The 23771-nt window shown below is 50.5% G+C and overlaps 9 protein-coding genes and 2 non-coding genes across 11 annotated transcripts; 6 read left to right on the top strand and 5 right to left on the bottom strand.

Annotated features, from left to right (window-relative positions):
- Positions 1-246: 246 nt before the first annotated feature.
- Positions 247-2937, bottom strand: BO79DRAFT_236900 (Zn(II)2Cys6 transcription factor; the record flags this gene model as incomplete). Its single annotated transcript, XM_025684634.1, has 4 exons — positions 247-2192; positions 2276-2339; positions 2387-2537; positions 2871-2937. The coding sequence occupies 4 exons, from the start codon at positions 2935-2937 to the stop codon at positions 399-401; spliced, it is 2076 nt and encodes a 691-aa protein (XP_025541105.1). The 3' UTR covers positions 247-398.
- BO79DRAFT_t96 lies at positions 2736-2807 on the top strand. Its single transcript has one exon. It is a non-coding gene; the product is annotated as a tRNA-Arg (tRNA).
- On the top strand, positions 2828-2917 carry BO79DRAFT_t97. Its single transcript has one exon. It is a non-coding gene; the product is annotated as a tRNA-Pro (tRNA).
- Positions 2938-3541: 604 nt separating the features above from the next.
- Positions 3542-6527, bottom strand: optE (small oligopeptide transporter, OPT family; the record flags this gene model as incomplete). Its single annotated transcript, XM_025686621.1, has 12 exons — positions 6185-6527; positions 5895-6131; positions 5687-5833; positions 5433-5631; positions 4861-5375; positions 4596-4817; positions 4487-4540; positions 4348-4429; positions 4178-4294; positions 3935-4119; positions 3830-3880; positions 3542-3775 (listed from the first exon to the last, which is right to left on the bottom strand). The coding sequence occupies exons 1-12, from the start codon at positions 6455-6457 to the stop codon at positions 3542-3544; spliced, it is 2316 nt and encodes a 771-aa protein (XP_025541106.1). The 5' UTR covers positions 6458-6527.
- An 819-nt stretch (positions 6528-7346) lies between these two features.
- On the top strand, positions 7347-8878 carry BO79DRAFT_170960 (NAD(P)/FAD-dependent oxidoreductase; the record flags this gene model as incomplete). Its single annotated transcript, XM_025679551.1, has 2 exons — positions 7347-8592; positions 8657-8878. Exons 1-2 carry the CDS (start codon positions 7500-7502, stop codon positions 8875-8877), a joined length of 1314 nt encoding a protein of 437 aa, XP_025541107.1. The 5' UTR covers positions 7347-7499.
- Positions 8879-8959: 81 nt separating this feature from the next.
- BO79DRAFT_286689 (phosphatase PAP2 family protein) lies at positions 8960-10227 on the bottom strand. The gene is made up of 4 exons (XM_025688495.1): positions 10030-10227; positions 9877-9970; positions 9473-9812; positions 8960-9420 (listed from the first exon to the last, which is right to left on the bottom strand). Exons 1-4 carry the CDS (start codon positions 10174-10176, stop codon positions 9048-9050), a joined length of 954 nt encoding a protein of 317 aa, XP_025541108.1. The 5' UTR covers positions 10177-10227; the 3' UTR covers positions 8960-9047.
- A 181-nt stretch (positions 10228-10408) lies between these two features.
- Positions 10409-11669, top strand: med7 (mediator complex subunit MED7). The gene is made up of 2 exons (XM_025679552.1): positions 10409-10737; positions 10792-11669. Exons 1-2 carry the CDS (start codon positions 10474-10476, stop codon positions 11317-11319), a joined length of 792 nt encoding a protein of 263 aa, XP_025541109.1. The 5' UTR covers positions 10409-10473; the 3' UTR covers positions 11320-11669.
- Positions 11670-11776: 107 nt separating this feature from the next.
- BO79DRAFT_208481 (uncharacterized protein) lies at positions 11777-12081 on the top strand. Its single transcript, XM_025682410.1, has one exon. The coding sequence runs from the start codon at positions 11782-11784 to the stop codon at positions 11992-11994; it is 213 nt and encodes a 70-aa protein (XP_025541110.1). The 5' UTR covers positions 11777-11781; the 3' UTR covers positions 11995-12081.
- A 139-nt stretch (positions 12082-12220) lies between these two features.
- On the bottom strand, positions 12221-14709 carry BO79DRAFT_262973 (putative C6 transcription factor). Its single transcript, XM_025686622.1, has 6 exons — positions 14606-14709; positions 14441-14553; positions 14291-14370; positions 13557-14242; positions 12683-13440; positions 12221-12617 (listed from the first exon to the last, which is right to left on the bottom strand). Exons 1-6 carry the CDS (start codon positions 14702-14704, stop codon positions 12362-12364), a joined length of 1992 nt encoding a protein of 663 aa, XP_025541111.1. The 5' UTR covers positions 14705-14709; the 3' UTR covers positions 12221-12361.
- Positions 14710-15061: 352 nt separating this feature from the next.
- BO79DRAFT_192715 (sugar porter family MFS transporter) lies at positions 15062-16977 on the bottom strand (the record flags this gene model as incomplete). Its single annotated transcript, XM_025680915.1, has 5 exons — positions 15062-15301; positions 15362-15438; positions 15495-15840; positions 15900-16372; positions 16452-16977. The coding sequence occupies 5 exons, from the start codon at positions 16975-16977 to the stop codon at positions 15062-15064; spliced, it is 1662 nt and encodes a 553-aa protein (XP_025541112.1).
- A 2177-nt stretch (positions 16978-19154) lies between these two features.
- BO79DRAFT_144298 (anaphase promoting complex subunit 2) lies at positions 19155-23713 on the top strand (the record flags this gene model as incomplete). The annotated part of the gene is made up of 3 exons (XM_025678374.1): positions 19155-19648; positions 20850-21390; positions 21422-23713. 3 exons carry the CDS (start codon positions 19155-19157, stop codon positions 23711-23713), a joined length of 3327 nt encoding a protein of 1108 aa, XP_025541113.1.
- Between the last annotated feature and the right edge of the window lie 58 nt (positions 23714-23771).

Genomic DNA, 23771 nt, shown 5'->3' on the forward strand with positions numbered 1-23771 from the left:
CTTCGTATATACATACCTATGTGCTTATGTTTGTACGTCTTGATGATCGCTGTATCTACTGGTAAGAATACAATCTTTGTAAGATTCGGGAATGTCATTTTATGGGGCACTCTTTTCCCAGTATCAAAAGTCAGTTGGGCTCATTATGCTGTTACGGATAAGGCGGTAGAGTAGTTAATGAATATGTCCAATTTATCAGTCTGAGTCATTCACTATACATTGAAACCAAAACCCCAAAACAGTATCCCTAATTCTACAAAAACCTTCCAAGTCATATAGTCATTCAAGTAATCAAAACAAAGCGCTATGTCCTCTTTTTCCTGTCCACCGCAGCTGCATGGCATATGTCAGGGGTGACCCGTGCATCCAACACTTCCTCATTTTTCCAGCAAGGCGCCTCAAGCCAAACTCATCGCCGTACTAATCGGCGCAACATACCATTCCCAATCATTACACCCCGCAACACTATCATCCGCTGCATCCACCGGCGAGCCCTTCAGCATATCACTATCCCTGGCCTGCCATATCTTCACGATGACAGCTCTCGTCCTTGCCACGTTCGAAACACTCGACTCAGCCATAGCTGCCAACGCACGCAACACCAACGGCCGGCCATATACCACGCTCTCGCCGGTATCATCGCGCCAGACTTCATCATGAAGCGGGTCCAGCTCAACGGCCGCTACGAAGACAGGCCAGGTCATGCTGACGAGGGGGCCAGAGTCAAGCAGGTGAGATACGAGGCGCAGAATGCGTCGGACGTAGCCGATTACCAGGGGTGTGGAGGGTGATGCGCCGTATAGTGCGCAGTGAAGGTATAGCACGGCTGCTAGGCGTTTCAGTTCAGCGGCGGAGCGGAGGCTTCCGTCGTCGCTATTGTCGTCATCGTCGGTTGTTTCCTGGACGAGGTTCTCGAGTCTGCGGCCTAGAGAGGCGGCGCGGTGGGAGAATGCTTTGCGAGCAGCTTCAGATGTCAGTTGGCGTCTTGTTCGGCTCAATTCGGTGATTGAGGAGAGGATGGAGACTAGCTCCGGGCTACAGCCCATCCAGAGGTCAATGTGGCGGTTGTTTTCTTGCCAGTAGTCTGTTCCGAATAGGACTTCTTCGCCGCAGGCGGTGCGTCCCATGACGTCTTGGAAAGCGAAGAAGAGCTCGGCAAAGGCCGAGACGGGGTCGAGGGATTGGCGAGGACGGGAGGGAGTTAGTTGTTGTTGTTGTCTACGGATCCGGATCAATTCTTTGGCACCTTTCAGGTGAATTGTCCAGCGTTGGTCGCAGTTGTCGACAATCTCATAGAGGCATAGCATCATCATGATTGCCAGGACCTCGGGGTCTGCGGAGCAGAGGAGTGAGCCTTCGGTTGAGAGGCGATAGCGGAGGCCCCGTAGGGCTTCGGACTTGAGGCGGAGCCCAATCACGCTGTAAGTTGAGTCGAAGCGGGACCAGTGACATGCTCCGAGAGCTTGAATGGCTTTGAAAAGAATTGGAGATGCGGACATGCAGAAGGGAAGGATGATGGAGGCGAAAGGGGAAGATAGCTTCGAGCTAGCGGTGGTCCGGGGACACACTTGTTGGAGATAGTAATCAAAGAGGCGACCCTGATTGGAGTCCGATAGACTGGGGAACATCGACAAAGGCGGGGCCAGGTGCGGGGAGACAAGTGGGACAGGCGAGCAGTAGTCGGAGAGCTCACGTATCGAGGATGGAGACGACAACGACGATGGTGATAAAGACCAGTCTGCATTCTCATCCAACAGGTCATCCAGCCCGAGCGCCGGGCTCTTCCCCTTGTCCCGGACAACGAGGGCATTCAGCTCATCACAAGCAACATTAACCTCATAAGGCTGTTCGAAAGTCGACACCCCACTATTGACAAACCCCCAGGACTCGATAAGCGGAATAGGACACCATTTATGATCGCGAAGGAGGAACGCAGCCGAAGACTTTCCAGGAGGAGGAGGAAGTCCGCCGGCAGCCCGAGCCTTACTCCAAACGCCGGCTCTACCAAAAGCCAAGCCGCGGCTAACGAACTCGGACTCCCACTTGAGAACGAGTTGGGTCGAGCATACTAAGCCCTTCTCAAGACATCTGGTGCAGATCGGCTTCTTCAGATCGCAGCGGACTCGACTGGCGCGGCATTCTTTACAGCCACTGCGGCTTCGGGTCTTGACCGGACCCACGCGGTCTGCAGCCTTCTTGCGCGGCATCCGACTAAGGGGAGGGGCGTCTTTACATGGCCGGGCAAAGATCCAGAGTAATAGAAGGAGGAGGAAACCTTCTGGCTCCGGGTTGCAGGAGCAAAAGAGTAACGACACTCCTCGCTCGGAGGGAGAGGTGCACTCTCGGCGTCGAGGCCACCACCAGCCGTGGCGAGATCACAGCGGACAGTCCCGAACGGTGAACCCAAGAGGGGCAACGGTGGGCTTGAGAAGATCCCTGTAGTGAGCACTCGGATTGGTCTGGCGAGCTGACCGGATAAGAGCTGCCGTGGCTTAATCTGAAGAAGCTGCGAGGCTTATCGAGACTATGACTAGTGACTTAGATAGTTGGTTATCACAATCCCCGAGGGGATCATGGCGCTGATAGTTAGTTATGACTAATGCCTGACTACACATGGGGTATTTCCGATAACAGGAATTACCAATTATTCCGTTCCGATGGTGACTTGATCTATTGGGCAAACAGGTTAGTTTTTAGTTCTTAGTGCCGTAAAGTGCGGCCATTTTCCATCAAATGGCCTGCTGGCCCAATGGTAAGGCGCTTGACTACGGATCAAGAGATTGCAGGTTCGAGTCCTGCGTAGGTCATTGGTTATTCTTTCCATCAAGCCCGGGTGGTCTAGTGGTATGATTCTCGCTTAGGGATTTAACCCAAGCATATCTGCGAGAGGTCCCGCGTTCGATCCGCGGCTCGGGCCTTGAAAAAGATAACCTTCATTTTTTTCTTCATTTCTTTTGTTTGCTCCTTTTTTTGGAGGGGGAAGGAGGGAGGCGTGGCGTAGGACTGGATGAGTAAGTCGTATTAACCACTCTGACTAGAATTGCAGAGACATCTAATGGCGTAAAGACACATTTCAAATGTATAGTACAGGATAATAGGTAGGAGTTCAACGACTACCATAACCCACATCGAAGAAGGCATGAGAGGACTGAATATATATATCTAGTACCAGATAGGAGCTTAAGGAGGGTCTATATAAGATATAGATAATTCTTCGTGGTCGCAACATTTCATGAAGTTATGGTACAGACATATCTTGCAGAGTATACTTCCTTATACGCACGCTGAATTCACGATTTTCTATAAAAATCTGCATGGAGGAGGATATTGCCTATATATTACTCAGTCAAAGTCTGCATTGCCTCTGGCAGCATTTCTGGAGGCTCAACCAAAGTTTAACGGAGTCAATAAATCAACCCAACGCTTGAAAAAAACCATGTATCGCTTCATAAGTACTGTATACATCCCATACGAGCTTAGCTAACCCTTTTCCATCCACCCAATAACCTCTTGTCGTGTCATAATTTGCTCTTTATACTCCTCACGACCATGTCGCCGGCCCAAAAGTCTCATTCCCCTTCAACTCCAGCCATGGCGTGCCCTTGCTATCCACCGTCCCACTATTGACTGTGTTACCCCACCAGTTGAAGGTAATCCCCGGGAATGTCAGTGCGAAGAAGATTACAATGGCCCCAACAGCAACTCCTGAATCCAATGCTGCAGACAACACGTAGTTGTACTTGGCCCACCAGTGAGGCTTACGGCCTTTGATGATCTATAGATGGTCAGGTTGTCGACCTTCGTTATAATATGAAGATAAATGACTCACCTTGTTAAAGATCAGACTGACTACAAACGCCGTGGAGTAGTTGATACCCGTCTACCGCCAACAGTTAGCATAGAGAAGCACTCTTGGCAAGGGGGTTTTCCGTACAGCAGGAGGCAAGTTACCCGTGCCGGCAAAGAAGATCGGCCAGTGGATGGCGTCCAGGAACCGAGACTTGGGGTACTTCTTGCGCAATACAAAGGTAATAATAGGGAGCAGTGCTCCGATCCAGAAAAAGTGCAGAAGACCGGAATAAATCTTTCCAATATTGTATAGTCTGGTAGGTCCGATAGCTGTAGCATTGTTAGTGAGATCCTGCGCCGGCCAAAAGAAGCGGTGGAGTGATCATACCTCCCCATAGAACGGCACTGTTATAGTTGACCCGACCCTGCGGACAGGTAAAGTTGTCCGCTTGGTCCTCCGAGCACACGTCTTGCACATTTCCAAGCATCCAGAGCAGGACCCCATCTTTCCGAATCAGCGGTCTGCAGTCAAAAAGCGGATGTACAGAAATCACTCACTCTGCGTCAAAGTTCCCAAAATGCAGGCAACCAGCTGCGCAACGAACAGAGTCCGCCGCGGGATCTTCATATACATTCCAAGCTAGATAATATATCTCAGCAAGGAGACTTCTTAAATATGTTCGCACAATCAACCGACCTTCATGTCTGCGCCGTAATACATGGCTTGGCTCAGCCCAGTGTACGCATAGAACTATCATTTGTCAATCCTGACTTCGCAGATGAGATGTCCTGACCTGAGATCTCACCTTGAAAATCAAAAGAACGAGCGGTTTCCCTTTCAGCAGATAGCCGGACACGATCTCTCCCAGGACGGTCAGACAGTTGCTGTTAAGGTTTGCCACAGCATATACTGTTCCAACTGGGATCACATAAATCGCTGCCAGAGCCAACGTGATGAACAAGCCCCAGAACGGAAGCCCTGTATGCCAGACATACTGGGTCATGATCGCAAGAGCAACGATAACAACCTTTACTGTTAGCTTGTTCGAACCAGAGGGAAGTAATGCTTACAGTCAATGCACCGTACCACCACCATGGTACATCGGGGTACTGGGAAAGTAGCCTGGCATGGATATCCTTTTTGTTCTCTCCCTTGAAAGTCTGAATGATATCTTTTGTATGATAGAGAAGTACGTGCGTGATCAAACACGTCAGGACTGCAAAACCTACTCCGTAACTCAAGGAGAAGGTCACAGGCAAGAAAAGGGGGCTATACGCTTTGTACTTGTCCTCATCAAAGACTCCTTCGCTGTTCAGGATACGACTCGAATCGTAAATACCTCCAGTATTGTCATATGCATCAGAGCTCGTGAGGGGAAGATACGCCGTGTACCACGTGTTGGTATAATAAAGGATTGGGGCCGCCACGGCGTATATCAAAAACCAACCCGCAAAGACATTGGCCTGTGCCCAGTACGGGATGGTCAAGGGAGATGTGTTATACGCAATCTGGCTCCAATCAAATGTCGTGGGCATATATCCCAGACCCGTGGTCATACCGAAGAGATTGTTGACGACCTTATTGTCTAGATATCATGTTAGTTCAGAGCCCTTCTTTTGAGTCAAGGTATATCCCAACATACTAGGAGCTGCCCAGCAAATGAAGGCAAAGGTACTCAGTCCAGTAAAAATATATCCAGGAAACCAATACCAGCAGAAACTTCCAATGCAGACAATAAGGAAGAACCGGTATCGCGAGATTCTCCAGCCGTCGGCGATTGGGTTCGCTCCACTGTGCAGTGTTTGAAAGAGGGCTGCGTTTGCCAGTGTCGAAGGCCAAATCTGAGCGGATCTGGTTAGTGTAGATCTCCTCAGAGTTTGTCCTCCCCACACTTACCATTTGAGGCGGCTCAATGATGTATCTGTATGACAGCCCAGCAAGCCCAAGACCAAACAACTGCATCGACAGCGATAGCAAGATCTGATATCCTACAGGTGTTGACATCTTAAGATACACCTTTTGTGCCTGGATAATCGCACTTGCCTGTCACATATGTCAGTATCTCCTATCCACTCTGGCCACTTTGTGACTTGAGACAACTCACCCAAGATTGGTTGAAACTGAGGTTAGACATGATCGTAATCACTGCGTGCTCCTTGATATTGAAGTGGTGGTCCGGGTTGATGTCCAAGTCCCAGCGCCCAAACAAGCGCACCTTCATGATAGGCAGGGCTTTGGCAAAGAAACATCCCACGGGGTAACTAAGCAGCTGCGCTACCAATGAAGTAATTGTCACACTGGGATATCGCATAGAGAAGAATTGATTGACGCCTGTACCAAGCTTTGAATAGAGTCAGTGTGCTAGATACAATTATATGTCTCTTGGGTACCTACGAGAGTGAAGACAACCCCCAAAAACCACATCCGAAATGTGTTAACTGGTAACGTAGGGTCATCGGTGTTTGGAACATTGGCTCGCACTTCCAGGTATGGAGAGTTGTCCGAGTCGATAGTATATTCAACATTGCTGCTGTCGCCAAGGGCAATGTCTAGGGCATCTGCACTGGCCACGGGCTTCTTGGAAATGCCGTCGTCGCGCAATGTAGGGTCCCCCGCATATTCCTCAACGTCTGCATCGTGGGAGGTCTCTGTCCTATAGCGAGCCATGACACTGCTATCAGGCACTCAGAGGTTGCCAGGTCCCTTGAAGAACAAAATTTGAAAGGGTTTAAGAGACTGTTCCCGATGCCACGGGGAAGCATGGCAAGACAACCGACAGTGGCCATTCCTCCCTTTTATAACAGGATACTGCCGGCTTGGCTTCTCCCGGCATATCATATCAACGGACTTTCATGTCGCTGTGTAGATAGGGCCCGAGGGCAGCGACGAGATAGAGTATACAATGTACGGTAGGTTATCCCAGTAGAACATTCTGTCCGGTTGCAAAGGCAGGAAACTAAGAACACGGCGAAGTGAAGAAGTAGATATGCGGCAACGACTGCTATTGGACCCATGACAAGCTCAAAGCAAGCCACAAGACGATTGTACGGGTTGGGGAATAATAAGGTAAGGTCCAAGCGAACGAATAGCCGGTATGCACCTAGTGGCTAATACTTTGTTGCGACCAGCCCAAAGTCTGGTCATTCTAGTGCTATCTCGCATTTAGGCTAATGCAGCCCTCTGTTCCATCCGCCAGTATCTAGCATAATTTCGTGGCGATGATTCGACATGCCAACTACCGGCAGGGAGGGGGCTCTCGGTCTTGCTCCGCACACACTTCGGATTGGTTGGCCGACGTCGGCGGAGTGGCGGGCCATTCAAGCACGCAAAGATAAAGCTAGGATTGAGCTTTGGTGGGCCAGGATAAGACGCGTTGGACAGTGCACGCGGGGGGAGATTTTGTGTTTGTCGGTCCCATAGGGTAACCGGGCGGTCGCTACCGCTCGATAACCACCGCGTGGACCTTCCTGCCTATCGGTGGGTAAGACAAGCCCGACATCTGATGATTCATTGCCCTGGTCGTCGCCATTGTAGTACTGTAGTATAAATGCCACGTCTCGTATATCCTTCATAGGATCCTCTTATCCCGTCAACGAGTTGCTTCACTTGGAAAGCTGTGCAGGTCAAGAGCCATCCAATTGGTGCGGCATAGCGATCTCTTTTTCAACACCCTCTCCAACATCGTTGACCGCGCCCAAAATACATCGCAATGGCAATCACCAAATCTTCCTCCATTTTGATTGTTGGTGCGGGCACCTGGGGCTGCTCTACTGCCCTACACCTGGCTCGCAGAGGCTACACCAATGTGACTGTCCTGGATCCTTACCCTGTCCCCTCCGCTATTTCTGCAGGAAACGACGTCAACAAAGTCATTTCTTCCGGCCAATACAGCAACAGAAAAGATGAGATTGAGGTGAACGAGCTTCTGGGAGAACAAGCGTTCCAAGGATGGAAGAACGACCCTCTCTTCCAGCCCTACTACCACGATGTCGGCCTCCTCATGTCGGCGTGCACATCAGCTGGCTTGGACCGCCTTGGTGTCCGAGTAAGGCCCGAAGCCGACCCGAACTTGGTGGAGATGTCGCGGCCAGAACAATTCCGTGATCTTGCTCCTGCTGTGCTCAAGGGAGATTTCCCGGGGTGGAAGGGTTACTTTCTTCGCTCCGGTGCCGGCTGGGCTCATGCCCGGAATGCTCTCGTCGCTGCCGCCAAGGAAGCACAGAGACTTGGTGTCAAGTTCGTTGCTGGTTCGCCGGCAGGCAGAGTCATCACCCTTATCTTCGAGAACAATGATGTGAAGGGTGCCGTTACTGCTGATGGCAAAATCTGGCGTGCGGAGCAGACGATCCTGTGTGCGGGTGCAAGTGCCGGGCAGTTCTTGGACTTCAAGGACCAGCTGCGCCCAACTGCTTGGACGCTTGTACATATCGCTCTGAAGCCTGAGGAGCGCGCACAATACAAGAACATGCCAGTCATCTTCAATATTGAAAAGGGCTTCTTCTTTGAGCCGGATGAGGAGCGCGGGGAGATCAAGATCTGCGATGAGCATCCGGGATACACAAACATGGTTCGATCACAAGATGGGAAGCTGCAAAGTCTTCCCTTCGAGAAGACACAAGTGCCCCTGGAATCCGAGAAGAGGGTTCGCGCGCTTCTCAGAGAAACTGTGCCTCAATTGGCAGACCGTCCGTTCAGCTTTGCGAGAATCTGCTGGTGCGCAGACACCGCTAACCGCGAATTCATCATTGACCGTCACCCACAGCACAAATCACTGATTCTGGGATGTGGTGCTTCTGGCAGAGGTAAGAAGCCACGCCATAGCCCCAAACAAGATGCGTTTCCGTTACTAACACGCACCAATAATAGGCTACAAATACCTACCGTCCATCGGGAGTCTGATTGTCGATGCCATGGAGGGTAAAGTTCCTCAGAAGGTCCACGATCTCATCAAATGGAGCCCAGAGATTGCTTCGGATAGAAACTGGAGCGACACTCTGGGACGATTTGGAGGCCCCAATAAGGTGATGGACTTCCACGATGTCAAGGAATGGACCAGTGTACAGCATAGGGACATTTCCAAATTGTAAGAATAGGTATGAGTAATGAATATCCAAATTTGACAACATTGAGCGCACAATACAATAAAATCTCTACTATAAAGACGAGCGTCCAAAGTAACGGTACATCAACAACACAAAAATCTAGGGTATCACAGAAAGAAACAGGATGGTGAAAATGTGGCAAATGACATCTACCTCTAGGAGGATGTAGATTCTGCAAGTTGATATGACTCCCGAGCATCCCACTGACGCGCAACAGATGCAGAGCCCGGAAGCTGCTGTTCCTCATCACCAGGCAGTTTGGAGAATCCATCTGGTCCGATGATATCGTCTCTCCCATATGGGCAGTCGCAGGTTACTGACCGAAGGGCTGGATAATAGCGTCGGTACGAGAAATAGGCTATTATCAACCCAAGTAGCGATCCACAAGTAACATCATATACATCGTGGCGGTAGTCGTCCAGACGAGAGATAGCAACCAACGAAGCGCAGAGAAGCGGAGCGAAAGCCACGAGGCAGCGACAGAGGTCGGTCCTCGGTCTGAACACGTGCATTTGACCGGAAAGGAACCTGGGTAAACGATTAGTGTTATTCTATGGGTTGTCGCGGCATACAAGCTTACAGTGACATATAACCGAGCCCACCAAATGAGAAGCTACTGTGGCCACTGGGGAAACTCCTCCATCCTTCTTGGAGGATGTGCTCGTTGGTTTGAGTACACACCGTCCATGAGACCAGCAAGTCCTTTGGGGTCCCTTTCCTTGGTAGACAGCGAGAAATTAGATCAGGGCGAGGTCGTCCAGCGGCGTTCTTGATAATGTCGGTAATAAGGCTCGTTAGCATAAGCGCGATGAGGAAGCCCAGCAAGGTCACTTGGACCTTGTGAGGATAGGGACGGAACACGGCCGCCCAGGCGAGGAGAACGAGGAACGGAATGACTCCAGCATAAACGATAGACCAAACTGTAAACCGATAGTAAGCATCGAGAGAAATTCGGCGTTGCTAGGGCAGGGTGCAGTATCTCACCGACTGGAACTCTCTCCACAACAGCGAAGGGATACTGGATACTTTTATTGTCAAGGGAGAACATGCGATGAAACGGGGTCGCAAATATCTGGATCTGCAAGAAACGTCTTGATTAGTGCATTAACCAATCGAGAGGCAGGTCTGAAGGCGTACCAGTATCCACGCAGCTACAATGCACGCCAGCGCGACAGCGTCGACGACCGGGTACGAGCGCTGATACAAGCGGGACATTGTGCTAGTTGCTTCTCTCACTGGAGAGCGGGGGCTTGCTGAGCCAGCAGCAAGTCCACTGCGAGGCATTTTGTGGCGCTCAGTTCGTATCTACAGCGCTCATGAGAAACCAGCGAAGAGTCAGCGCCTGGCTGGATAGAGTGGTTGGGAAGTTGCGCAACGAGGGCCGTAGTTAGTGGATGGTGAACAAGAGCAAGTGGCCGCCTGGCATGAGCACGGGCCAACAACACCGGACATCTCCGCATTGCGCCGACTCGACTGTCCACATTCTTTCCTGCATTCACCTCTTGATCTCGTGTCCATCGCGTGCTACCAACTACCCCGACTCGATTATCGCACCATAGCTGTCAATTTCACGAGAATACCATGGCCGACGCCGCACAGCAACGGACGCTCGCAACTGCCTTTGCCCCGCCGCCTCCGCTATGGAAACACTTCACGCCCGATAATCTGAAGAGGCTCGAGGAGGTCAAGAAAGAGGCATCCAAAGGCGAGGATGGAAAACCGCAGAAAAAGAAGTGGTCACCTGCCGAATTGCGCGCTCTCGATCTGCCACCAGAGCTTCGGCTTCTCGTCCCACCAGCGATCCCTGACTCCGGTCATTACAGCGTGTTCGGAGAGCTTCAGAACGTAAGTCTTCGATCATTGCCTTGCTGTAACTCTACTAATGACACATCACCACAGCTTTCAACTGCTTTACCGTCCTTGAAAGATCAAGGCATCACCCAGCTGTACCCTTCCTCGTCTCCGGCAGATACCGACCGTCAATCGCCCTCGGAGCCATCCCGGCCGCTCAACCACGCATACTACCTCCTCAAAATCAGCAAATCTCTCCTCCTAAACTTTCTCGAATTCGTCGGCGTTCTATCCGTATCCCCGGAGCAGTTCGAATCCAAAGTCGAGGACTTGCGCAATCTCTTCATCAACGCACATCATCTCTTGAACTTGTACAGACCACACCAAGCTAGGGAATCCCTGATCATGATGATGGAAGAGCAATTGAGTCGAACCAAGGAAGAAATTCAGCAGATGGACAAATTGAAAGCCGAGATCACGGGTGTTTTAGAACGGTTGGAAGCAGATGGCAACGCTGCGCAGTCACATCCCCAGCAGACCGATGAGGACGGTGAAAAGAATTCGGAAACAAGTCAAAAGACCATCGAAGATGCACGGTTAATATGGGATCTCCTGGACGGGAAGATTGAGGGTTGAAGGTCGCGAATGCCGATAACTTCATGCTCATCCAGAAACCACCAACAAGAGACCTATTAGCTTCTGCTACATCACCTGCCAATCTACAGCCAAGTTGCAGATCAGGACCATGTCAGTACTCGTGGAAATATGACCGAATTGCGAAATTTACGAGCTATACGTCTATACTATCGCGATCAAGTCTGGACTGAGTCCGCTCAACAAGGGCCGGCGATCAAGCCAAATACAGGCAAACACAGTCCACAGTGACCAAGGCCCAAGCATCCAAACATTACATACGCGCTTCACGGGCACCACAGACCGGAAAGCATCCACTTTTCGATACCCATAAATTCCACATTGCGGTCGGGAACAACATGGTTCCGCGAAGATCACGTGTGGCGCTAACGGCGCGCGTTTAAATTCCCACCAAATTTTCTCCCGCAACTTTTCTTCACGCATACAACAACGAAGAATTCGACAATGGCCAAGCTAGTTCTTTGTGGACTGAGCGGTATTGGAAAGCTTGATGATGCTTCACATGCTGCTCAACCTTTAGGTCCAGCTTATGGCTCAATTGACATTCACAAGAGTATTGGTAAGTCGAGCAATATGTCTCCTACTTTGGCTTATATGATGATTTGCGTATTATCTTTGTTTCAACCCCATCTGAAAGTACAAAATTGTACTCTTTGATTATAACTGCGCATATAATATCTGAAATAAGCTTTACTGCTTTTTGTTGCTTTGCTTGCAATCACAAAAGAATGTTTGAACTGTCTGGCTGACTTTGTTCAAGATCTAGGTTTTTCATTCTATCACTATCATGAAAATAAATACGAATATAATATTCATTGAAACCAAAATTTTTTTCTCGTAAACAAGTGTAAAAGTCTTCTATACGATGTAACCAATCGCGTCCGTTCACCGATATGTTGAATCCCTCCTTGGGCGCCCCCTAACAGTCATCCCTTCCGAAATAATATAACCAAACGCCAAGTCTTCTAGTACCTGTATATACCCTGTAACCCAACAAATAAACCCCAATGTAGTAGACCCATGCTTAACCAGAACGCTCATGCCACGCTTTCTCAATCGCACAACTAGCCAGTCTATACAACTCAGCCACAAAATCCGCAATCATCTTGATATGCACGATTTCATTGACCGAGGACGGTTGGCGCAGGAAAATCCTTTCCAGCATGCTCATTGCCGTTTTGAGTAGGCCGAGATCTTTGGTGGCCTGGGGATCGGAGGGGTTTTGAAGGATATTGCAGAAGATGGCTAGCAGGGCGGACATGGGGTAGAAGATGAGGGTCCTGAATACATCGTTGTTAGTAGAAGGTATTGTTGAAGAGTGGGAGTGGGGGGAAGAGAAACGTACCAGAATATACCGTCAATCAGGACATGTTCTGATGCTTGAAGGTAGAGTAGTGTCGAACGACTGGCTTCGACGGACAGAGCTAAGCTGGAATTTACGCCGTGCATGATTCCACCTTCTTCTTTGGACCAGTCCCTGCATCGACCACTGGCTTGGTGGATGATTGTCATGCAGAGATGGTAGTTTAGTCGCAGTATGACGGAATGCATGTTGGCGTTTGGGTCGGGGGTTTCTTTCACGAAGGATAATGTAGGCCGCCATGCTAGAGGTATCGACAGTCTCCATTTCTCGAGCTCGTCGTCCAGTTCGCGAATTTCTTTCAGTATCTCAGCGTCCGTTTTCTTCAGACCTTTGAAAGAGTACAGGGCGTTGTAGGCACGAGCCTTGATTATACTCAGGCGGATATCCACTGGGAAGACTGGATCTTCGGGCATGTCTTCTGGAGGTATTTGCCGGCAGTCGAGCGGGAATTTGAACAGATTCTCACTGTAACTGGCGGGTATTGTCAAGTCACAGTTATCTTCCGTAAATAGCTGGGGCTGTCCAGTCCGAAGGGACACATCTTTTTCAATGGTGTAACCAAGCCAGAAGAGATATCGGATTTGTCTCTGTGACCTCATGGCGATCTCGTTTTGCGGCGTCTCCGGATCTTCTGGCATTGAACTAGTAGTGTGTCCACCCAATATGAAAACCATGCGTGCTGCAATTGAACCGTAGTAGCTGGCTGACTGTAAGTTGCCGGTTACTAGCTCGAAGAGTGCCTATCAATGAGGTCAGCGAATGAGAAAGTATTTCTAGAGACTTGGGATGTGTGGTCCTAGAGCAACCAAAATCTAAGGGCACAGAGGCCAAGCGGGCTTAGAGGATTAGGACTCACCATCATCGATATCACCTGTAGCCCCTCCACCGAAGCAGACTCTTGCAGAACCTGAGGCACTAAGCATTGTGCTCTCGTGAAGTAGGTCTCACTGTTAAGAGGGGCAAGCTTTCGGAACTCGTGCTCGAATTCAAGAGGTGGTACTAGAGAGGTAAAGGCAGCAAAGGCAAGCACACATGCCTTGGTGCTCACTTTTCCATACGGAAGCCTGGTTCGTGGTTGCTGATAAGCGTTCTCAATAGTCTCCTTGAAAAGGACAGGATCCACAACTGGAAATATACGCCTTACGAAGGACATACAAAACAGCCTGAAGTAAGTGTCTATAACGTTTCGATCAGGCAGCTCGAATACGCTTTCGGGATGAGGATTCATCGCCAGCGCATTGGATGTTAATGCCCGTTGTCTTTCCCACGGCGGCTTGTTGGAACTGACTAACTTGCTGAGCGCAATATTCTGTCCGGTCCGTGATTGAACCCATTGTTTGCCCTCTGGGAGCAGTAACGGAATGCCCGTGAACAGGTTGATGCATCCTAACTCGCGACCTGCGAAATGTAGAGGTACCGAAGAAGAACCCGACTTCTCATTGAAAGTCGAAGATTCTCTCGAAAAGTCGTGGGTGTATTCAGAAGAACGCGACCCTATAGGAGACTCATGATAATCGATACTAGGTGGTGTTGCAGAAGGAGCTGTGTATGTTAGTAGATGGAGATTAGACGTTGACTCGGCATACTGACTAGGCTCCTTGAGAAGGTTCTCCGTAAGGAACTTTTCTATGCGCTCAATACGCTCGGCCAGCCCGGGCGTTTCTTTCTCTCTAGATCAAGATACACTGTCAGATGAGGCTCCAGCTACTATATTCTTTAGTAGGAGACAAAGAGTTATACCCTTTTGCATCACTCTTGGCTTTCCGCTTCCGAGTAATGACCCGGTTAAAGGTACATGGAATGTCATGATGACTGCACCAATTACACTGAGGCACAGCCGCATCACATTTGATCTACAGATGGTCAAAAAGTTACTCTGAAGCACGCTCAGAGAGCAAAACCGACCTTTCTTTTGTAGCATGAATCGCAGGCCCGGGATATACGCTTCCTATGCTTTTGGGAGTCTTCTTCCGACCTGTCAGCAGGCGCCGGAGAGTGATACATTTTATCTGACGTCCGCAAGGAACATATATGCCGTAGTAGATCAGTAGTCTTCACAGGAGAAGACAATAGCAAGGAGATAGGAAGCTGACGGATGTGCCGTAAGGCGAAAAGCTTCCGACCCGCTGACAAACACGCAACTGTGGGCCGGAATTACGTGGTTAGTAAGCGGAGATAAGGATGGTCCAGACCCAAATCTTCCGACAAGAATAGCAACCAGTAATCTACTTAACGTTGCAAATTTCATTTCACGTCACATCATAAATTCGTAAGTCCTAACTAAATAGTCATGTTATACACAAAAAATTGAACTGCACTGGATCTACCAGTAGATCAGTGCAACCGTCTTCACAGGCAAAATTAGGCCTCTATCACGGCCTGCTCCTCCTCATGCAACAGGTCTGCCTCGATAGCACGTCTACGAGCCTGCTCTGCTTCGCTCGAGTTATCCTTGAAGACCTGGTCCATCTCTTCCAGAGACCTGCCCTTGGTCTCAGGGACGAAGAAGAGTGTCCATACGAACGCCAGCGAACAGAAGACTGCAAAGAAAACGTAGGCGCCGTATCCGGTATCTTCAACAAGCGGCGGCGTGATCAAGCCCTAGTAAAAATTCATATTAGTACTACGCTGTATCTTGTTGTTATTTCAAGGTTAACTCACAATAATAAAGTTGTTCAACCAATTAGAGCAGGTCGAAAGGGCCACACCCTTGGCACGGAGAGAAGAAGGAAACACCTCTGCGATGAGTTAGACATGAGTGGCATTCCAACATTCAATGGGGGCAGATACTTACCAGCTGGCAGCGCCCATCCTACTGGACCCCATGAGCCACCAAAAGCAACCATATACAAAAGTAGAAGAGCGACGCTGGCCCAACCCGGTGCGCGGTGTGCGGGCCAGTTGTCGGAGTAGAGGCTAACCAAGACGGCCACGATGATATGGCAGATTGCCATGATAGCTACACCCCAAAGCAGAAGAGCCCGGCGACCGAACTTATCCATGGTGGAAATACTGGTGATCACACCCACCAGCTGTCCCACGTTCACGATACCCGCCATCAAGAGTTGCATGCTGTAGTCCAACCCCATAGTCTCGAACAGTGTGGGTGCGTAGTAAATGAGGGCATTGATTCCAACGAACTATCAACAGACTGTTAGTTGCTTTCCTGTATGATTTTCTGAGGCATCTTGCTGCTCACCTGTTGGAAGAACATCATCATGACACCAATGTGCGTCCTCCGCCAGCAACCCTTTTTGAAGCAATCGGCCCAGCATGCCAGATCGAGCAAGATTGCGTTCTTGATTCCACCACCCTGTAGATTTGGGTGCTTTTCTGCATTGAGTTCCTGATGGAAGCGAACCTCGGCTTTAATGTCCAGAAGCTCCTGTCTGACGCGCTTATCAGATGGAGGCAACTGACGCAGCTTCGACAGACTCTGAAGAGCCTCCTGTACCCTTCCTTTGGCAACAAGCCATCTTGGAGAGAAAGGCAGTACAATAACACCCGCCGATAAGATGAAACCCGGGATCAACTGCAGCAGGAAGGGAAGGCGCCATGCCCACTCTCCAGACATGTATCTAGTGCCATAGGTAATCCAGTATGCAATGACGATTCCAAGAACGATGAACAGCTCTTCCATAACCAGAAGCGTACCACGGCACTCGGGAGGACCTATTGAGAATACAGGTCAGCTGGCGCTCAATGTACAAGTCATGAAACCAGCCCGGTATGGAACAGTCATAATACTCACTAATTTCGGAGATATACAAGGGAGCCACCATTGACAGCATACCAATCCCCACACCACCAATGAGTCGTGCGACAGTCAACATGGCATAGTCAACCGCTGCTGTCTGCAATACTGATCCAACCGTGAAAATGCAAACTGCGACGATGATCGAATAACGGCGAGAGATTTTGTCCGCAATCCAACCCTGGTTCATGGCACCAAGGAATGCTCCTAGCTCGATCATTGCTGTCATCAAACCTTTCCAGAAGCCGGAGTTCACCTCGGGGAAACGCTCCAAGAATTGGTCCATGACCAGGATGACCGAGACTACACCTTGATCATACCCAAATGTGAGACCTCCCAGCGTCGAGCAAGCAGCACACATGAGGACGAATGGGTTTGCTATGAGTCCCCTAATACCTGGGGGGCCATAAGGCTCCCTTTCGGGGAGAGGGTCCTCTGCATGGTGAGCAATGCCCCCTTGGATGGATGAACGACCATCCGGAGACAGCTCCTTTGCAGGATCTATAGGCTTCTTATCCATCATGGGATATGAAAAGGGGAGTAAAAAAAAAGGAGAGATGATTGCTTCAAGGAGAAGGGATGGGTGTAGGCCCAGCTTGATCGCAAAAGCGATGCCTGTTGTCGCTATTGAGATAGCACGTTAGTTAATTTACAATTGATTTACCAAGAAAGCAAAGAGGAGACGCGAGTTACACCGCAGCTTATATAGATACATCAATTGACTACAGTTAACCCGGCCAGCCAACCAGAAGGAACCAGATGCCCAAGGAAATCAAGAGGCCGGGAAGCGACGTGATTCGCAGCAGACAGCACGGTAGGATTCGGACGATTCTATAGCCATGAAGCAGAAGGGGGGAGAAGAAAAGAACCCTAAGCTGCGATCTGCAGGCCAATGTCGAATCGTAGTGTCTGGGTGAAAGTGGGCCGGCGGGCGGAGACCGTCAGGGAAGTGTGAGAAGTGGAGGTGGTGAGGCCAAATTGTGGTCCGCTTTAGCGTATCGCAGTCATCCTGGTTCGAATCCACTAGAAAAGCGCAGGCATGGGATGGAACTACATGGAAAACCGGGTTGGTCTTTAGAGAGCGAACAGCTTCCAATTCAGAGGATATAGCCAATTTGACAAGCTCACCAAGATTTAGCCTTACTTATCATTCCTGATACTCTGTGCCTCTGGATATTCGTTTGGTGTCCCGATTAGGGAAAGCAGGACATCCCGTGATGGCAACACGTGCGGACATCACCATCTCGCATTCCGGCCAGATGAGCGAATTGACGAAAGTCTCACTCTGTCTCACCCAGTTTTAGTGTCGGAGTAAAGCCGTCCTGTCTGGGAATCGGTTGTCTCCCGGGCAGCTACTTACTACTGTGGTACGGAGTACAAACCCCAGGATTACCTTTAAGATGGCTCCGCATCCGCATGGCTACAGGCCCGCTATTAAACGCATGGTCGAATGAGCTGGACGCATGAGACTGCCCCAATATATGCTCGATAAGACACCCCATGTCCTCGTCATCGTACTTCAACAGCCGTGGATCATATACTGACATCTTCATGGATGATGCCTCTTCAGTCTGCCAATCACAAGGTTTTCTGGGATGTCCGAAAGCGGGTGCAGGAGGTGCCGCAGGAGCTACTTACCAGCATTTACTCAGTACTACATCATCTTGAACGGCGGAATGCGGCAATCGAAGCGGAAGCCATCAGGTCGAAAGCCGATCAGCGGTATTTGATAGATGGGCCAAACCAAGGGAAGTTTAACCAAAGTAGCCGTGTAGGTTACCGGAAGAAGATACATCCAGTTGTAGCTTGACTTGGTTTTGGGATGTTCGAGCCCAAAAACCCAAAATGCGCGCTTTTCTTAGTTAGCAGGATAGGTACAATGGAGTAACATTATCACTGCATATCCGTTGTGAGTTGGGGATCGGTCATTCCGACCATCCAGCGGTCATGATCATGAGAGATCGATGCCTGAAGGGAGAGTCCCGTGATGATAAACCGGGTATTTCACACCCATCGCTGCCTTAAGTAGTAACTTAAGTTACTTAGTAGTAACGTTACGGCGAAAAGAAAGGGCAGCTGCCCCTCCGTCGGGCGGGCGTGACGTGACGCTCTCCAAATTCACCCCCAGAAAGAGTCACTCCCCTTCAATATCTTCATTCCTTCTTTTTCCTCCCTCTCGATAGCCCACCAGCTTCTCATTTTTACCTCCCGTGTCTTTCTCTCGATAACCAGCAGCTGTATCTCTCCCCACGGGGATTTAAACTTCACCATTAGCTCCTGGCAAATCGGCCTAGGATCCAGTTCCCGTTCTCCTCTTTTTCCCCACCTTGAACCTCGACTCAAACGCCGACCGTCTGCCTGCTTCGGTCGACTACCGGTCGTCTCGTCCTACCTTCCCATCTGCATCCTCTCTTCTCCCCTCCGAACGGCATTTTGTTTTTGGCCACCGGTCCGCAGTTGCGACTGAGATCCCGGTTTGCTGCATAGTTTGTCATCCTCGATCCCCGACATCCCGGCATTGCTAACAGGTTGTTGCACTATCCGTCCACAGGGAAAGAAGAAAAACTCAACAACAACAACGGATTCCAGTTTCCGACATCAACGTCATTCCACAGTTCCCCTACCCCAGAGCCGCTTTCTGTGACCCCAAGTCTCCAGCCGTTCCCCGCAACTAGCCGCAATCGCGCGTAATCCGAAATTATGGGCTCGTTTATGGAGGACCTCTGGTCTAGCATCTTTACCCCGGGTCCCACCCCCTCCCTCCTCATCGCGACCAACGTCACCTTCGCTGCCCTCCAGGCTCTCCTGTTCGCCCTCCTCCTCGCCACGTATAGCATCCACTTTTTCGTCCTGTCCATCTTGTCCGGCGCCCTATGGTGGTCCATCAACTGGTTCGCTCAGGAGCTTAGGCAGGTGCAAGCTGAGGAGGCGGAGAAAAAGCAACAATCGGAAGAGCCTGCAGAGAGCCAAGCCAAGCCAGACGGCAGTCGGAAAACCCCGGCGACTCTCGACAGTGCCGGGAGCGATACGGAAACAGAACTTCTAACGGAGCACAAGGGTGCTGCTGCCACCGCTTCCGCTCCTCGGTCTCTTGCTGCTTCGGCAACACTTCGGCCACCGGAGGAACAAGGCGAAGTTCGGAAGCGCCTGAGCGTCAGCGGTGAGAGCTCCGGTTACCAAAGCACCGATAGCGAGTGGGAGAAGGTAGATGACGGTAAGGCGGCCTAGGGCGTACACGGGATTGGATCATTGTCAGGGATTGTTAGTACATCAACCTAGGGGCCCGTGTGGTGGCCCGACTTATTTCTTGACCATCCTGCGGCGGACATGGGCCGTTACGGCTTCGTTGCCATACACCATTTCCGTCTGTGTCCCATATAGATACCAGAGAGGCATTCTGTTTGCTGCACCGGCAAGATACCCTATAGATGACTGATACATGCCGGGCAATGGAATGAAATGTAGACCTGTTACTTGATACTTTGATGGTCCAGCAATACGGGGTAGTATGACCAGGTTGGTGGCCACGATACTTTCTTGCTTCCACTATGACTTCTAGCAACAAAGTCCCGCGGCAAAGCTATAAGCCCGGTCTTGCATGTAGTCCGGATATCCCTTTGCCCGCTCACATGAACAGGGTGGGTGTTGTTGATATCTCATGCAGAGTTTTGACCCCCGCTTTCAAGCTGCATGGAAACCCCGCCGGAGCACGATTAGATTGACCAATCTAGACATGGCGTTAGATATGAGGGAGAGATGAGTACTGCTGTGCTATTGAGCAAAGGTCTCGACTCATAAATTGTCTATCATATGACTAGGCCTTCTCTCCACTCACACTTAGAACGAGGGTATGTAGATGCATGCAGAAGGTGCTGTAATTGCCTGGTTGGTGTTTTGGGCGTTTCCAGTTCTTTGCTTCCTTCTCAAGGACACGAGAGCATCATACTGAATTCAGTAAAATGCTTCATGCTAAATTGATAGCAGCTCGTTATATATATTCCAACTAAACATGTTTGCGATTGAGAAAGCTGGTGGCATCAACAATTTTTTCACAGAATGCGAGACACTGACAAAATTAAAACTATGTAATATACTAGAACTGATAGAAGCAGCAGCTATGCTTACAGAAATCAAGGCTAAAGCTAGCTAGCTCTACATACTGAAGCTCTTTGATTGCACATTTCCTCTTTCGGAACTCTTATCGATAAGCATGTTGATTAGATGACTAAGCACATTATCCATGATGGTGCCAAACACCGGCATCAACAAACACCCCTCAAGCCATGGCATCCTGGTGAAGGAGTGCTCTCAGACGCGACTCATCCAGATCAATGATGGAGTGAGCCATTGCTGAACCGCCAACATGCCATCCACAACCACAGCCATCCACACCAGCCGCCGACGCGTCTTCAACTCCGTCCTCCCCTCCGCGTCCCTAGAAGATTTCCCATCCGCGGGCCTCGCAATCGGACCTACAACCTCTACTCTCTTTCCGAACTTCTCCTCCGGCACGAAAACCCGCGATAGCAGCTCCCAGTTTCGATCTTCAATAGCATCAGATAAAACCGATATCGACGAGCCATGGATGGACCAAGCGACATTGGATCGTGCCTGGCAGGTTGCGACAAAGTTCCTTGCCATCCCGGATTGCGGGTTCGATATACTCTATCGATATGAGGATATAGGAGAAGCGAAGTTCCTGCGCTTGACGAATCGCGATAAAAAACCTTCCCGAGAGGTGATGGAGGCGCTCGAGTACTTGATGAAACCTTTTACAATGGGATTGGATGTGACGGAGGATATGGCGCAAAGGAACATACTGGATTGGTATGCGTATGAGATGCGGAGGCACTTTTTGAAGAATTTCAGGGGTGGGCTGTATAAGGTAGGTCTCGCATCTAAGGTGTCTCCAGCTATGTGTGGTACTGATCATGGAGTTACAGCTTCTGAATTATCCCCAGAAAGAGAGGTTGCTACATAAGATCGTGGACTGCTTGCAGCTGGCAAGGAGGATATACTTTTCGCACTTAATGGAATACTTGCTGCCGCTTCTCGATACTTCCGATCAAGAGCCTATGTTCGTCAAGCTCCGGACGTCGTTCCACATGATGGTCGCTTATGCGTTGCCATGGTCGTTGAGGTCTACGTTGCTGACTCATGTGATTACTACGGAGGCTTTGGTTATCCTGGGGATTGATACTTTGGGTGAGGAGAGAGATGACGAGTCAGGGAGCGTTGATGATATGGAAGTCGATCGGCAATTTTCGGTTTCGTACCAGGACTGGCGAAATGAGCCCTCCGTCGAGGCCAGGATGAGCCTGATGGCTGGAGAGGATGCGCGTGTTAGTGCGTCTCGAGAGGTCCTTCTGGTGCTCTTTGATGGGCTACAGATGGTTGGCATGGGCGGCGACAAGGCGCAGAAGGTCTTTGCTAGTGTAATGGATACCATGCTGAGCGAATTCATTCGAGCGGCATACACCGGGCAATGGGAAGGGCCTTCACTAGTCGTCCAGCATTTACGGCACTGGATTGAGAACGTGTTCGCGCGGCTGGTCGTCCAAGTCCTAGCCATAATTAACACCCCAGAGTCTGGGATCAGGGAACCGGATAGTCTCGACGTGAATCTGAGTGATGTAGAGAAGTGGCAGGAAATTGGTATCTCTCGCCTTGGGGCTCTCCGGGCAGGCGAACTCTTCGATATCATTGTTGAGTGGCCAGCGAGCAGTGGAGCTATCGAAGATTTACGGCACTTTACTACGTATCCGGCAGCACGATCCCATCTAACGCACTCTTTCATTGCCGTTCTCAACCAGCGATTGCTGCACCCAGGTGCATCTACTGTCGAGATTCTGCAGGTGTATATCTCCATTATACGGGCATTCAACCTGCTAGATCCAAAGGGGGTGCTTCTGGACCGGATTGCTAGGCCCATTCGCAGATACCTTCGCGACCGCGATGACACCGTCAAGGTCATCGTTGGCGGGCTCTTGTCTGATCCGGCCGATGCTGATGGACAAACTGCTTCTCATACAGACACACTGGTGGAGTTGTCAGCCGAATTGACTAAAGCACACCAGAACTCGCTGCGAGCGGATAGTGGAGAACTCGACTGGGATGATATGAACTGGGTTCCCGATCCGGTGGACGCGGCACCAGACTATCGGAAGTCGAAGACGTCCGACGTAATTGGAAGCCTTATCAGTCTGTTCGAGTCCAAGGAAATGTTCGTCAAGGAGATGCAGAACATGCTAGGCGAGCGACTACTACAAAAGCGCGCCGACTTTGACCAGGAGATGTCCGTTCTGGAGCTTCTCAAGGTGCGCTTTGGTGACAATGCCTTGCAAGCTTGTGAAGTCATGCTGCGGGATATTTTCGATTCCCGCCGCGTTGATGCAGTTATACGCAATGACCAAGGACTGAGCGGAAAGCGCAAGGCTCAACTTCCAGTTACTCCTGACGGCAGACGAGCAACAGAGGATGACGAAGACATGCCAGAGCTTCACGCCAAGATCCTCTCGCACTTCTTCTGGCCTGAGATTCAAGGGTTGGAGTTTAATGTTCCAGAGGAGATTTCCTCGCTCCAGCAGCGGTACGCGCAAGGGTTCGGATCGCTCAAGCAGTCGCGCAAGCTCACCTGGTTGAACGGACTCGGACAGGTCACTGTGGAGCTGGATCTCGAGGACCGCGTGTTCATGGACGAGGTTACTACCTGGCAAGCCACAGTGATCTACGCCTTCAATTCTCCGTCGGATGAGGCCGTGACCAAGACAACGGACGGACTCGCCAGCGAACTCGGTATGTCGACTGCACTCGTGCGCAGCGCATGTCTCTTCTGGGTAAGCAAGCGCATTCTCGTGGAAACACAGCGGGATACATTCCGAGTCCTGGAGGTCCTTCCGAGCGAAGAGGGCGATGCATCAGGCGGAGAGCCTGGGTTACCTGGCGCAGGCGATGCGGAGGACCAGTCAGCAGAATCAGCACAAGCAGCAGCCGAGGCAGATGCAGCCGCGGCAGCGGCAGCGAAGGAAACGGCCGAAGCGGCGGCGATGGAGAAGATGAACCTGTATTGGCAGTTCATTGTGGGCATGTTGACCAACCAGGGCGCAATGCCACTGCAACGGATCGTGATGATGCTGAAGATCGCCGTTCCGGGAGGATTCCCATACAGCAATGAGGAGCTACGAGAGTTCCTAGCTGGAATGGTGTCGAAAGGAAAACTGGAGATCATCAGCGGAGGCAGCTACAAGATTGTGCAGTGATTGCATATTATATCTATCCCATAGGAGGCAAGCTTGTATGAATTACGAATAATGAGGT

Source organism: Aspergillus costaricaensis, assembly GCF_003184835.1.
Source record: "Aspergillus costaricaensis CBS 115574 unplaced genomic scaffold BO79scaffold_11, whole genome shotgun sequence".
Lineage (NCBI taxonomy): Eukaryota > Fungi > Ascomycota > Eurotiomycetes > Eurotiales > Aspergillaceae > Aspergillus > Aspergillus costaricensis.